This window comes from Hyperoodon ampullatus (assembly GCF_949752795.1).
Source record: "Hyperoodon ampullatus genome assembly, chromosome: 5".
In the NCBI taxonomy this organism is placed as follows: Eukaryota; Metazoa; Chordata; class Mammalia; order Artiodactyla; family Ziphiidae; genus Hyperoodon; species Hyperoodon ampullatus.
In genome coordinates, this window is record NC_136918.1 from 87,930,895 (window position 1) to 87,944,207 (window position 13,313).

Below are 13,313 nucleotides of genomic sequence, written 5' to 3' on the forward strand. Positions count from 1 at the left end.
AAAAAACATGTTACTGGACTTCCCTGGTGGTGCAGTTGTTAAGAATCCACCTGCCAATGCAGGGGACACAGGTTTGAGCCCTGGTCTGGGAAGATCCCACATGGCACGGAGCAACTAAGCCTGTGTGCCACAACTACTGAACCTGTGCTCTAGGGCCCATGAGCCACAACTACTGAGCCTGTGTGCCACAACTAATGAAGCCCTCACACCTAGAGCCCGTGGTCCACAACAAGAGAAGCCACCACAATGAGAAGCCTGTGCACTGCAACGAAGAGCAGCCCCCACTTGCCACAACGAGAGAAAACCCATGCACAGCAATGAAGACCCAATGCAGCCATAGATAAATAAATAAGGAAAGAAAGAAAGAAAACAAGAAAGAAAGAAAGAACATGCTACCAAGAAAAACAGTGGGTCAATGAAAAAATCAAAGAGTACATCAGAAAATACCTCAAGACAAATGAAAATAAAAACACAACTTTGCAAAATCTGTGGGACACAGCAAGAGCAGTTCTAAGAGGGAAGATTCTAAGCAATACATGACTACAATACATGACTACTACTCTGAAAAACAAGAAAGAAAGAAAATTACAGGCCAATATAGGTGCAAAAATCCTTGATAAAATATTAGCAAACTGAATTCAACAATATGTAAAAAAGATCATACACCATGACCAAGTGGAATTATTCCAAGGATGCATGGATGGTTCGTTATCTAAAAATCAAACAATGTGATTCACCACATTAACAAAATGAAGGATAAAAATCACACGATCATCACAGGAGACACAGAAAAAGGATTTGACAAAATTCAACATTCATTCATGATAAAAACCCTCATCAAAGTTGGTATAGAGAGAACATATCTCAACATAATGAAAGCCATTTATGACAAATCCACAGCTAACATCACACTCAATGGTGAAAAGTTGAAAGCTTTTCCTCTATAGTCAGGAACAAGACAAGGATGCTCACTCTCGCCAGTTATATTTAACTTTCCATTGGAAGTCCTAGCCACAGCAATCAGAGAAGAAAAACAAATAAAAGGCATCCAAACTGAAAACAAAGAAGTAAAACTGTCACTATTTGCAGATGACAAAACCCTAAAATCTCCACCAAAAAAACTATTAGAACCAATAGAGGAATTCAGTAAAGTTGCAGAGTACAAGATTAATATAATGCTTTTCAATACACAAATAATGAACTATCAGAAAGAGAATAAAAGAAAACAGTCTCGTTTAACCCATCAAAAAGAATAAAATATATAGGAATAAGCTTAATCAAAGAGGTAAAAGAGCTATACTCTGAAAACTATAAAACATTGATGAAGGAAATTAAAGATAATACAAAGAAATGGAAAGATATCCTGTGTTCATGGATTGGAAGAAAATATTGTTAAAATGTCCATACTACCCTAAGCAGTCTATAGATTTAATGCAATCCTTATCAAACTACCCATGACATTTTTCACAGAACTAGAACAAATAATCCTAAAATTTATATGGAACTACCAAAGACACAAAATTGCCAAAGAAATCTTGAGAAAAAAGAGCAAAGCTGGAGATAGCATGCTCCCTGACTTCAGACTATGCTACAAAGCTTCAGTAAGCAAAACAGTATGGTACTGGCACAGGAACAGACACAGATTAATGGGACAGAATAGGGAACCCAGAAATAAATCCACGTACTTATGGTCAACTAATTTACCACAAAGAAGGCAAAAATACACAATGGAGAAAAGACAGGCTCTTCAATAAGTGTTGCTGGGAAAACTGGACAGCTACATGTAAAAATGAAATTAGAACTTTTTCTCACACCATATACAAAATAAACTCAAAATGAATTAAAGACCTAAATGTAAGACTGGATATTGTAAACTCCTAGAAAAGAGCATAGGCAGAACACTCTTTGATATAAATCGTAGCAATATTTTTTTGGATCTGTCTCCTAAGGCAAAGGAAACAAAAACAAACTTACAAGATTTTCCATGAGAAAGGAAACCGTTGACAAAACAAAAAGACAACTTATTGATTGGGAGAAAATATTTGTAAATTACATGACTAATAACAGGTTAATATCAAAATATATAAACAGCTCATATAACTCAATATCAAAACAACCCAATTACGCAATACACAGAAGACCTGAATAGATATTTTCCAAAGAAGATATACAGAAGGCCAACAGGCATATGAAAAGATGCTCATCATTGCTAATTATCAGAGAAATGCAAATCAAAACCACAATAAGGTATCAGCTCACCTCTGTCAGAATGGCTATCATCAAAAAGTCTACAAATAACAATGGGACTTCCCTGCCAGTCCAGTGTTTAAGACTCTGTGCTTCCACCGTAGACACCCCAGGTTTGATCCCTGGTTGGGGAACTAAGATCCCACATACTGCATGATGCGGTCAAAAAGTGAAAAAAATAAAAAAGTCTGCAAACAACAAATGTTGGTGAGGATATGGATAAAGGGTGGCCTAGTACACTGTTTGTGGGAATGTAAATTTGTGCCACTATGGAAAACAGTATGGAGGTTCCTAAAAACTAAAAATAGAGCTACCATATAATCCAGGAATTCTGCTCTTGGATGGGTATATGAAGAAAATGAAAACATTAATTCAAAAAGATACATGTACCCCAGTGTTCACAGCAGTATTATTTATAACAGCCAAGACATGGAAGCAACCTAAGTGGTAATGTATATATATATTATATACATATATATGGTAATATTACTAAGCCATAAAAAAAGAATGAAATTCTGCCATTTGCAACAACATGGATGGACCTGGAGGGTATTATGTTTAGTGAAATAAGTCAGAGCAAGACAAATACTATAAGTTATCACTTATATGTGGAATCTAAAAAAAGAAAACAAACAAATTAATATGACAAAACAGAAATGGACTCACAGATACAGAAAACAAATTAGTGGTTACCAATAAGGAGAGGGAAGGGGGTGGGACAAATTAAAGGTAGAGAATTAAGAGGTACAAACTACTATGTAGAAAATAAATAAGCTACAAAAATATATTTCACAGTACAGGGAATAGAGTCAATACTTTGTAATAACTTTAAGTGGAGTATAATCTATAATAATACTGGATCACTATGTTGTACACCTGAAACTATTGTAAATCAACTATGCTTCAATTTTAAAAATTGGGCAAAGGATTTGAACAGATACTTCACAAAACAATATACAAATTGCCCATAAACACATGAAGAAGATAATCAATATCATTAGCTCTCAGAGAAATTCAAATTAAAATCATGATAAGTTATCACTACACACCTACTACCTTGGCTAAAAATAAAAAAAACTGAACACAGGGTATTAGCAAGGATGTGAAGCAACTGAAATTCTCATACATGGTTAGTTAAAGGGTAAAATGTTACAGCTTCATCTGAAAACAGTTTGGCAGTTTCTCATAAGGTTAAATACACACTTACCTTATTACCCAGCAACCCCACTCATAGATACTTACTAAGAGAAATTAAAACCAACATACACAATACTTGTGTATTCATAACAACTTATTCCTAATAGCCAATAGTCTGTTCATTGTTAGTATCTGCATTTTATTATTGACCAAAACACTTGCTCCATTCAAATAATGTGTTTTTAGAAATACTTATGTTTTTATAAAAGGTTAAATGATCTTTGATACTTTGTTTTCTATTTTTTTCAGAATCTATAAGAATAATAAAGAACCTCTCATTGGATCATGTAGTCTTTTAGTGCTTAGTGTATGACAAGATGGCACAAATATTTACTAAATAGATACGTTTTATTAGGTTTCCAGGAAATAACATGAATCTATATAATTTAAATTATTAGCTTTAATGTTACATATATAAATGAGAAAACCTCATTTCATTAAATCATGGGCACACAGGATGAAATTTTAAACTGATATCCTCTGGGACTTCCCTGGCGGTCAGGTGGTTAAGACTTCGCCTCCCAGTGCAGGGGGTGTGGGTTCCATCCCAGGTTGGGAAACTAAGATCCCACATGCCTCGTGGCCAAAAAACCAAAACATAAAACAGAAGCAATATTGTAACAAATTCAATAAAAGACTGAAAAAAATGATATCCTCTTTTTTCCAGGCATACTTTATTCCCAAACATCACTTGTATGAAGCTTTTGAACAATTCTGTCCTCACATTGAATATAAAATGTGGCTAAAACTTGGACTTTCTATTACTGCCAAAAAAATCAGGGAACATTTATCTTATGAGGTAAGAGGTGTTTATATAAAATTGTACTTCTCTCTGAGTGAAATTGCCCTAAAGTTTTGTTAGAAATTAACTATTTAGGAATTTATATTAAACTTTATAAACAATAGACTATGAAATTGTGTTTTTCTTATAGGATTGGAATTACAAGATGCAGTTAAAACTCTGTAACATTTATGTAAAAGATATACCAAAGAACACCAAAACTGATATCTATGATGAAACTGTAACTTATGTCATCCTCATTCATGGAGCTGTGGAAGATTGTCAGTTACGAAAAGCTTATAAGGCTCCTTTCTTAATTCCTATAACATGCCATCAGGTAAAGAAATATTGATTCATATCTTCAGGTCAATATGCCATTTGTCCAACGTGTTAATATTAGAAAAATTGTCACTTTTCCACCTTCCCATTCTCTCCCTTTCCCCCACCACCTCCACACACACACACACACACACACAAAACACACACACCAAATTAATTGATTGCTTTGGCACTGGGTAGCCCAAACACCAAGCTATTCCTATTCACTGTCAATGAATTAGGCCAAGCTATACGTTTTGACCACAGTTAGATTTTGGTGCAACTGTAAATAGCAAAAGAGGACCTATTAAGTTCATGTACATATTGCAGAAGGACTACTCTCTCTGGACTGTAACAGCAGTGCTCTAAAAATATTCTGTCAGTACCATGCTGAAGTGAGTATCAGTGGTATTTCCCCAGCTACTTTGAAAGTGAATGTAGAAATGAAGGACTTCTCATATTTAAGCTGTTGTGTTACCCTTCCAATTAAAATGAGAAGCTGTGCCATGAGAAGAAAGACTGTATTGTGTGTGTGTGTGTGTGTGTGTGTGCATTGGGGTAGAGTAAGAGAGGCACATGTCAGGAGGAATCAGAGGATGCATAAAATACAGCTAAAGAAAGTAACTTGAAAGAGGGACCTAGAGTCAATTAAATCAGGTATTTTTTTAAAGCAACTATGACAGAAACAGTGCTAGATGCTAAAGTGGTCAAAATGAATGAGACTTTCAGCTTGCCCTCAAGAGATCTCTCAACAAAGCGAAAAGAAACGTATATAAATAGATTAATAAATATTTACAGCTATGGTAGAAGTGCTTAAAAGGTAGATTTGGGACACAAGGAAAAAAATGAGGTGGGAATAAGAGGAATCCTAAGCTGAGAAACAGTCACAAGAAAATTTTCTACGTGGATGCCACTAGCACCAATTTGATGCCGAGTGAGAGGAAGTAAAACATTATTCTAAACTATGGTGTTCCTCAACTCTATTCTTGAATACATAATAATAGAGCTTAGTTGGGGGTGCTGGTTGGGAATTTAGATGACCAAGTAAGAGATTCTCAAAGCAGCCCAAACCTGCCCAACTCTGTTTACTCTCCTAGGCATAAAACTCTGCTCACTGTGGATTTGGGCACCAATGTTATTCAAAGCATATTGAAGACAGTCACAAGGTTGGAAGATTTCTTGAAATCCATTGATTTTCAAACTTTCTTCCTTCCACATAGAAAAACTTTCTGGGTGATATTTTAAAGGGTCATTGATGATTAACTCTTGATTATTTTTCTCATTTGTAATAAAAATGAGAAAAATAATTAAAAATCAGTGAAAGTATGTAGAATATTGACTCTCACAAAACTAACATACCCAGGTATTTAAAGGTATCTAATATCTCTTGATACTGTCAATTTTCAGGCCCAGATATTTAGAGAGGGTCTGAGATAGTAGCCTAACAGAGGAACATTCAACTGTATGATATAGCTTGTAATCTGTCAACTTTCAGATACAAGGCACTGAAGATTTCACAAAGGTAACAATTGTTCAAACTCCGATTGATTCAAAAAAATTCAGGTGGAACACTAGAAGGTATATAACTTCACGTAAACCAGCTCATCCTGAAACATCAGGTATGTTAGATTTTTTTGAGTAATTGGGAACTTACTTTCCTTTTGTAAAATACTCCTATATGTATTTGGAAACTTGTATGCTTTCTACCTAGAGTATTGAGGAATCCTCTTATCTGCCATATTTGATATCCAATGTGTGAATTAAAACTGAAAACATCCAAGTTATTAGAAATTTTAATATTTAATCTATAAAAACAAACACATATAATTATAATATGTATTATATATTATACACATTATTCATATATAAAAGTAAGTAATGAGGGAATTTCTAATTCATCCCAAAAGTTAAAATATTTTATATAGCAGTAATAGTGAAAATATTGTTGCACTGTCTGAACAACAGAGATATAAATAATGTGACTAAATAACCTTATTATTTAAAAAAATTTTTTTTGAATTTTATTTATTTTTTATACAGCAGGTTCTTATTAGTCATCAGTTTTATACACATCAGTGTCTACATGTCAATCCCAATCACCCAATTCATCACACCACGACCCCCACCCCACACCACTTTCCCCACTTGGTGTCCATATGTTTGTTCTCTACATCTGTGTCTCTATTTCTGCCCTGCAGACCAGTTCATCTGTACATTTTTCTAGGTTCCCCACATATGCATTAATATATGATATTTGTTTTTCTCTTTCTGACTTACTTCACTCTGTATGACAGTCTCTAGATCCACCCATGTCTCCACAAATGACCCAATTTCATTCCTTTTTATGGCTGAGTAATATTCCATTGTATATATGTACCACATCTTCTTTATCCATTCGGCTGTTGATGAGCATTTATGTTGCTTCCATGACCTGGCTATTGTAAATAGTGCTGCAATGAACATTGGGTTGCAGATGTCTTTTTGAATTATGGTTTTCTCTGGGTATATGCCCAGTAGTGGAATTGATGGATCATATGGTAATTCTATTTTTAGTTTCTTAAGGAACCTCCATAGTGTTCTCCATAGTGACTGTATCAATTTACATTCCCACCAACAGTGCAAGAGAGTTCCCTTTTCTCCACACCCTCTCCAGCATTTACTGTTTGCAGATTTTCTGATGATGACCATTCTAACTGGTGTGAGGTGACACCTCATTGTAGTTTTGATTTGTATTTCTCTAAAAATTAGTGATGTTGAGCAGCTTTTCATATGCTTCTTTGTCATCTGTATGTCTTCTTTGGAGAAATGTCTCTTTAGGTCTTCTACCCATTTTTGGATTGAGTTGTTTGTTTTTCTAATGTTGAGCTGCATGAGCTGTTTTTATATTTTGAAGATTAATCCTTTGTCCATTGATTCGTTTGCAAATATTTTCTCCCATTCTGAGGGTTGCCTTTTCATCTTATTTGTAGTTTCCTTTGCTGTGCAAAAGCTTTTAAGTTTCATTAGGTCCCATTTGTTTATTTTTGTTTTTATTTCCATTACTCTAGGAGGTGGATCAAAAAAGATCTTGCTGTGATTTATGTCAAAGAGTGTTCTTCGTATGTTTTCCTTGAAGAGTTTTATAGTGTCCGGTCCTACATTTAGGTCTCTAATCCATTTTGAGTTTATTTTGTATATGGTGTAAGGGAGTGTTCTCATTTCATTCTTTTACATGTAGCTGTCTAGTTTTCCCATCACCACTTATTGAAGAGACTGTCTTTTCTCCATTCTATATCCTTGCCTCCTTTGTCATAAATTAGTTGACCATAGGTGCGTGGGTTTATCTCTGGGCTTTCTATCTTGTTCCATAGATCTATATTTCTGTTTTCATGCCAGTACCATATTGTCTTGATTACTGTAGCTTTCTAGTATAGTCTGAAGTCAGGAAGTCTAATTCCTCCAGCTCCATTTTTTTCCCTCAAGACAGCTTTGGTTATTCGGGGTCTTTTTTGTCTCCAGACAAATTTTAAGATTTTTTGTTCTAGTTCTATAAAAAATGCCATTGGTAATTTGATAGGGATTGCATTGAATCTGTAAATTGCTTTGGGTAGTATAGTCATTTTCACAATATTGATTGTTCCAATCCAAGAACATGGTATATCTCACCATCTGTTGGTATCATCTTTAATTTCTTTCATCAGTGTCTTATACTTTTCTGCATACAGGTCTTTCGTCTCCCTAAGCAGGTTTATCCCTAGGTATTTTATTATTTTTGTTGCGGTGGTAAATGGGAGTGTTTCCTTAATTTCTCTTTCAAATTTTCATCATTAGTGTATAGGAATGGAAGAGATTTCTGTGCATTAATTTTGTATCCTGCAACTTTACCAAATTCATTGATTAGCTCTAGTAGTTTTCTGGTGGAATCTTTAGGAATCTCTATGTATAGTATCATATCATCTGCAAACAGTGACAGTTTTACTTCTTCTTTTCCAATTTGTATTCTTTTATTTCTTTTTCTTCTCTGATTGCTATGGCTAGGACTTCCAAAACTATGTTGAATAATAGTGGTGAGAGTGGACATCCTTGCCTTATTCCTGATCTTAGAGGAAATGTTTTCAGTTTTTCACCATTGAGAATGATGTTTGCTGTGGCATTGTTGTATATGGCCTCTATTATGTTGAGGTAGGTTCCCTGTATGCCCACTTTCTGGAGAGTTTTTATCATAAATGGGTGTTGAATTTTGTCAAAAGCTTTTTCTACATCTATTGAGATGATCATATGGTTTTTATTCTTCAATTTGTTAATATGGTGTATCACATTGATTGATTTGCATATATTGAAGAATCCTTGCATCCCTGGGATAAATCCCACTTGATCATGGTGTATGACCCTTTTAATGTGTTGTTGGATTCTGTTTGTTAGTATTTTGTTGAGTATTTTTGCATCTATATTCATCAGTGATATTTATCTATAATTTTCTTTTTTTGTAGTATCTTTGTCTGGTTTTGATATCAGGGTGATGGTGGCCTCATAGAATGAGTTTGGGAATGTTCCTTCCTCTGCAATTTTTTGGAAGAGTTGAGAAGGATAGGTGTAAGTTCTTCTCTAAATGTTTGGTACAATTCACCTCTGAAGCCATCTGGTCCTGGACTTTTGTTTGTTGGAAAATTTTTAATAACAGTTTCAATTTCATTACTGTGATTGGTGTGTTCATATTTTCTATTTCTTCCTGGTTCAGTCTTGTTAGGTTATACCTTTCTAAGAATTTGTCCATTTCTTCCAGGTTGTCCATTTTATTGGCATAGGGTTGCTTGCAGTAGTCTCTTAGGATGCTTTGCATTTCTGCAGTGTCTGTTGTAACTTCTCCTTTTTCATTTTTAATATTATTGATTTGAGTCCTCTCCCTCTTTTTCTTGATGAGTCTAGCTAATGGTTTATAAATTGTGTTTATCTTCTCAAAGAACCAGCTTTTAGTTTTATTGATATTTGCTATTGTTTTCTTTGTTTCTATTTCATTTATTTCTGCTCTGATCTTTATGATTTCTCTCCTGTTAACATTGGGTTTTGTTTGTTCTTCTTTCTCTAGTTCCTTTAGGTGTAAGGTGAGATTGTTTATTTGAGATTTTTCTTGTTTCTTTTTTTTTTTTTTTTTTTTTTTTGCATTATGCGGGCCTCTCACTGTTGTGGCCTCTCCCGTTGCGGAGCACAGGCTCCGGACGCGCAGGCTCAACGGCCACGGCTCATGGGCCCAGCCGCTCCGCGGCATGTGGGATCTTCCCAGACCAGGGCACGAACCCGTGTCCCCTGCATCGGCAGGCAGACTCTCAACCACTGCGCCACCAGCGAAGCCCTTTTCTTGTTTCTTGAGGTAGGCTTGTATAGATATAAACTTCCCTCTTAGAACTGCTTTTGCTGCATCCCATAGGTTTTGGATCATTGTGTTTTCATTGTCTTTTGTCTCTAGGTATTTTTTGGTTTCCTCTTTGATGTCTTCAGTGATCTCTTGGTTATTTAGTAATAACTAAATTTAGTTATTAGTTATTGTTTAGTTATTGTTTAGCCTCCATGTGTTTCTGTTTTTTACATTTCTTTCCCTGTAAGTGATTTCTAATCTCATAGTGTTGTGGTCAGAAGAGATACTTGATGTGATTTCAATTTTCTTAAATTTACTGAGGCTTGATTTGTGACCCAAGATATGATCTATCTTGGGGAATGTTCCGTGTGCACTTGAGAAGAAAGTGTAATCTGCTGTTTTTGGATGGAATGTGCTATAAATATCGATTAAATCTATCTGGTCTATTGTGTGATGTAAAGCTTGTGTTTCCTTATTAATTTTCTGTTTGGATGATCTGTCCATTTGTGTAAGTGAGGTGTTAAAGTCCCCCACTATTATTGTGTTATTGTCGATTTCCTCTTTTGTAGCTATTAACAGTTCCCTTATGTACTGAGGTGCTCCTATGTTAGGTGCATATATATTTATAATTGCTATATCTTCTTCTTGGATTGATCCCTTGATCATTATGTAGGGTCCTTCATTGTCTCTTGTAACATTCTTTATTTTAAAATCTATTTTATCAGATATGTGTATTGCTACTCCAGCTTTCTTTTGATTTCCATATGCATGGAATATCTTTTTCCATCCCCTCACTTTCAGTCTGTGTGTGTTTCTAGGTCTGAAGTGGGTCTCTTGTAGACAGCATATAGATGGGTCTTGTTTTTGTATCCATTCAGGAAGCCTGTGTCTTTTGGTTGGAGCATTTAACCCATTCACCTTTAAGGTAATTATTGATATGTGTGTTCCTATGACCATTTTCTTAATTGTTTTGGGTTTGTTTTGTAGGTCCTTTTATCCTCTTGTGTTTCCCACTTAGAGAAGTTCCTTTAGCATTTGTTGTAGAGCTGGTTTTGTGGTGCTGAATTCTCTTAGCTTTTGCTTTTCTGTAAAGCTTTTGATTTCTCCGTCAAATCTGAAAGAGATCCTTGCCGGATATAGTGATCTTGGTTGTAGGTTCTTCCCTTCATCACTTTAAGTATATCATGCCACTCCCTTCTGGCTTGTAGCGTTTCCCCTGAGAAATCAGCCATTAACCTTATGGGAGTTCCCTTGTATATTATTTGTCATTTTTCCCTTGTTGCTTTCAATAACTTTTCTTTGTCTTTGATTCTTTCCAATTTGATTACTATGTGTCTTGGCGTGTTTCTCCTTGGGTTTATCCTGTATGGGACTCACTGCACTTCCTGGACTTGGGTGGCTATTTCCTTTCCCATGTTAGGGAAGTTTTCGACTATAATCTCTTCAAATATTTTCTCGGGTCCTTTCTCTCTCTCTTCTCCTTCTGGGACCCTTATAATGCGAATGTTGTTGCATTTAATGTTGTCCCAGAGGTCTCTTAGGCTGTCTTCATTATTTTCCATTCTTTTTTCTTTATTTTGTTCCATGACAGTGAATTCCACCATTCTGTTTTCCAGGTCACTTATCCGTTCTTCTGCCTCAGTTATTCTGCTGTTGATTCCTTCTAGTGTGTTTTCATTTCATTTGTTTTATTGTTCATCTCTGTTTGTTCTTTAATTCTTCTCTTTGTTAAACATTTCTTGGATCTTCTTGATGTTTGCCTCCATTCTTTTTCAGAGGTCCTGGATCATCTTCACTATGATTATTCTGAATTCATTTTCTGAAAGGTTGCCTATCTCCACTTCATTTAGTTGTTTTTCTGGGGTTTTATCTTTTTCCTTCATCTGGTACATAGATCTCTGCCTTTTCATCTTGTCTGTCTTTCTGTGAATGTGGTTTTTTCCCCACAGGCTGCAGGATTATAGTTCTTCTTGCTTCTGCTGTCTTCCCTCTGGTGGATGAGCCTATCTAAGAGGCTTGTGCAAGTTTCCTGATGGGAGGGACTCGTTGTGGGTAGAGCTGACTGTTGCTCTGGTGGACAGAGCTCAGTACAACTTCAATCCACTTGTCTGCTGATGGGTGGGGCTGGGTTCCCTCACTGTTGGTTGTTTGGCCTGAGGCAACCCAACACTGGAGCCTACCTAGGCTGTTTGGTGGCGCTAATGGCAGACTCTGGGAGGACTCACACCAAGGAGTACTTCCCAGAACTTCTGCTGCCAGTGTCCTTGTTCCCAAGGTGAAACGGAGCCACCCCCCACCTCTGCAGGAGACGCTCCAACACTAGCAGGTAGGTCTGGTTCAGTCTCCTCTAAGGTCACTGCTCCTTCCCCTGGGTCCTGATGCACACACTACTTTGTGTGTGCCCTCCAAGTGTGGAGTTTCTGTTTCCCCTAGTCCTGTCGAAGTCCTGCAGTGAAATCCCACTAGCCTTCAAAGTGTGATTCCCTAGGAATTCCTCCTCCTGTTGCCGGACCCCCAGGTTGGAAAGCTTGACATGGGGCTCAGAACCTTCACTCCAGTGGGTGGACTTCTGTGGTATAAGTGTTCTCCAGTCTGTGAGTCACCCACCCAGCAGTTACTGGATTTGATTTTACTGTGATTGTGCCCCTCCTACCCTCTTATTGTGGCTTCTCCTTTGTCTTTGGATGTAGGGTATATTTTTTGGTGAATTCCAATGTCTTCCTGTCGATGATTGTCTAGCAGCTTGTTGTGATTCTGGTGTTCTCGCAAGAGGGAGTGAGAGCACGTCCTTCTACTCTGTCATCTTGGTTCAGGGCCCCAGTAAATAATCTTAGTATAAAGCCTATTCATACAAATTTTGCATGAATAAAGTTGAATCAGAACATCAATGATTATAATAAATACTATTAAGCCATTGATTAAAATTTGGAAAATGAGTTTGAGGTAGATTTAAAAATTAACTGGTAAATAATTAAATTATGGAATAAATAGTAATATAATTTAATATTTATCATTTCACTGAAAAGGACATAGTTCTAAATTTAGAAATATAGAAATTAATTTTAAAATTCTGTGTCAATAAAAATATTACCAATCAAGAGATCAGCAAACGACAATTCATGGAAGAAAAGTTATATTGAAAACAAAATGTAAAAAAGTTCAACACTACTAACATTTATAGAAACAGAAATTAAATATTGGTCTGTTTAATTAGTGAGATTTTTAAAAAATTATAATGCCTAATGCTCAAAAAAATGTTGTGAATCTGGTATACATTCTTACCTTGATACCAGTACTAACTGATAAAATAAATTTATCAGAAGATTCCAAAAGCCATAAAAGTTTTTATATCCTTTGCCTAAATAATATAATTTCTATATATGTTATTTACACCTCAATAAAAATTAACTAATAATATAATTTCTAGACATTTACTGT

At 35.7% G+C, this 13,313-nt stretch overlaps 1 protein-coding gene across 1 annotated transcript in view; it reads left to right on the plus strand.

Annotated features, from left to right (window-relative positions):
* The window catches only part of SLC9C1 (solute carrier family 9 member C1), a gene marked incomplete at its 3' end in the record, with an annotated part of 96,588 nt that overhangs the window by 79,850 nt on the left and 3,425 nt on the right, over window positions 1-13,313 (plus strand). The window contains exons 23-25 of the mRNA XM_079705265.1: window positions 4,112-4,243; window positions 4,377-4,562; window positions 6,039-6,162. Coding sequence (XP_079561391.1) covers window positions 4,112-4,243; window positions 4,377-4,562; window positions 6,039-6,162 — 442 coding nt within the window. The remainder of the gene's footprint in view (window positions 1-4,111; window positions 4,244-4,376; window positions 4,563-6,038; window positions 6,163-13,313) is intronic.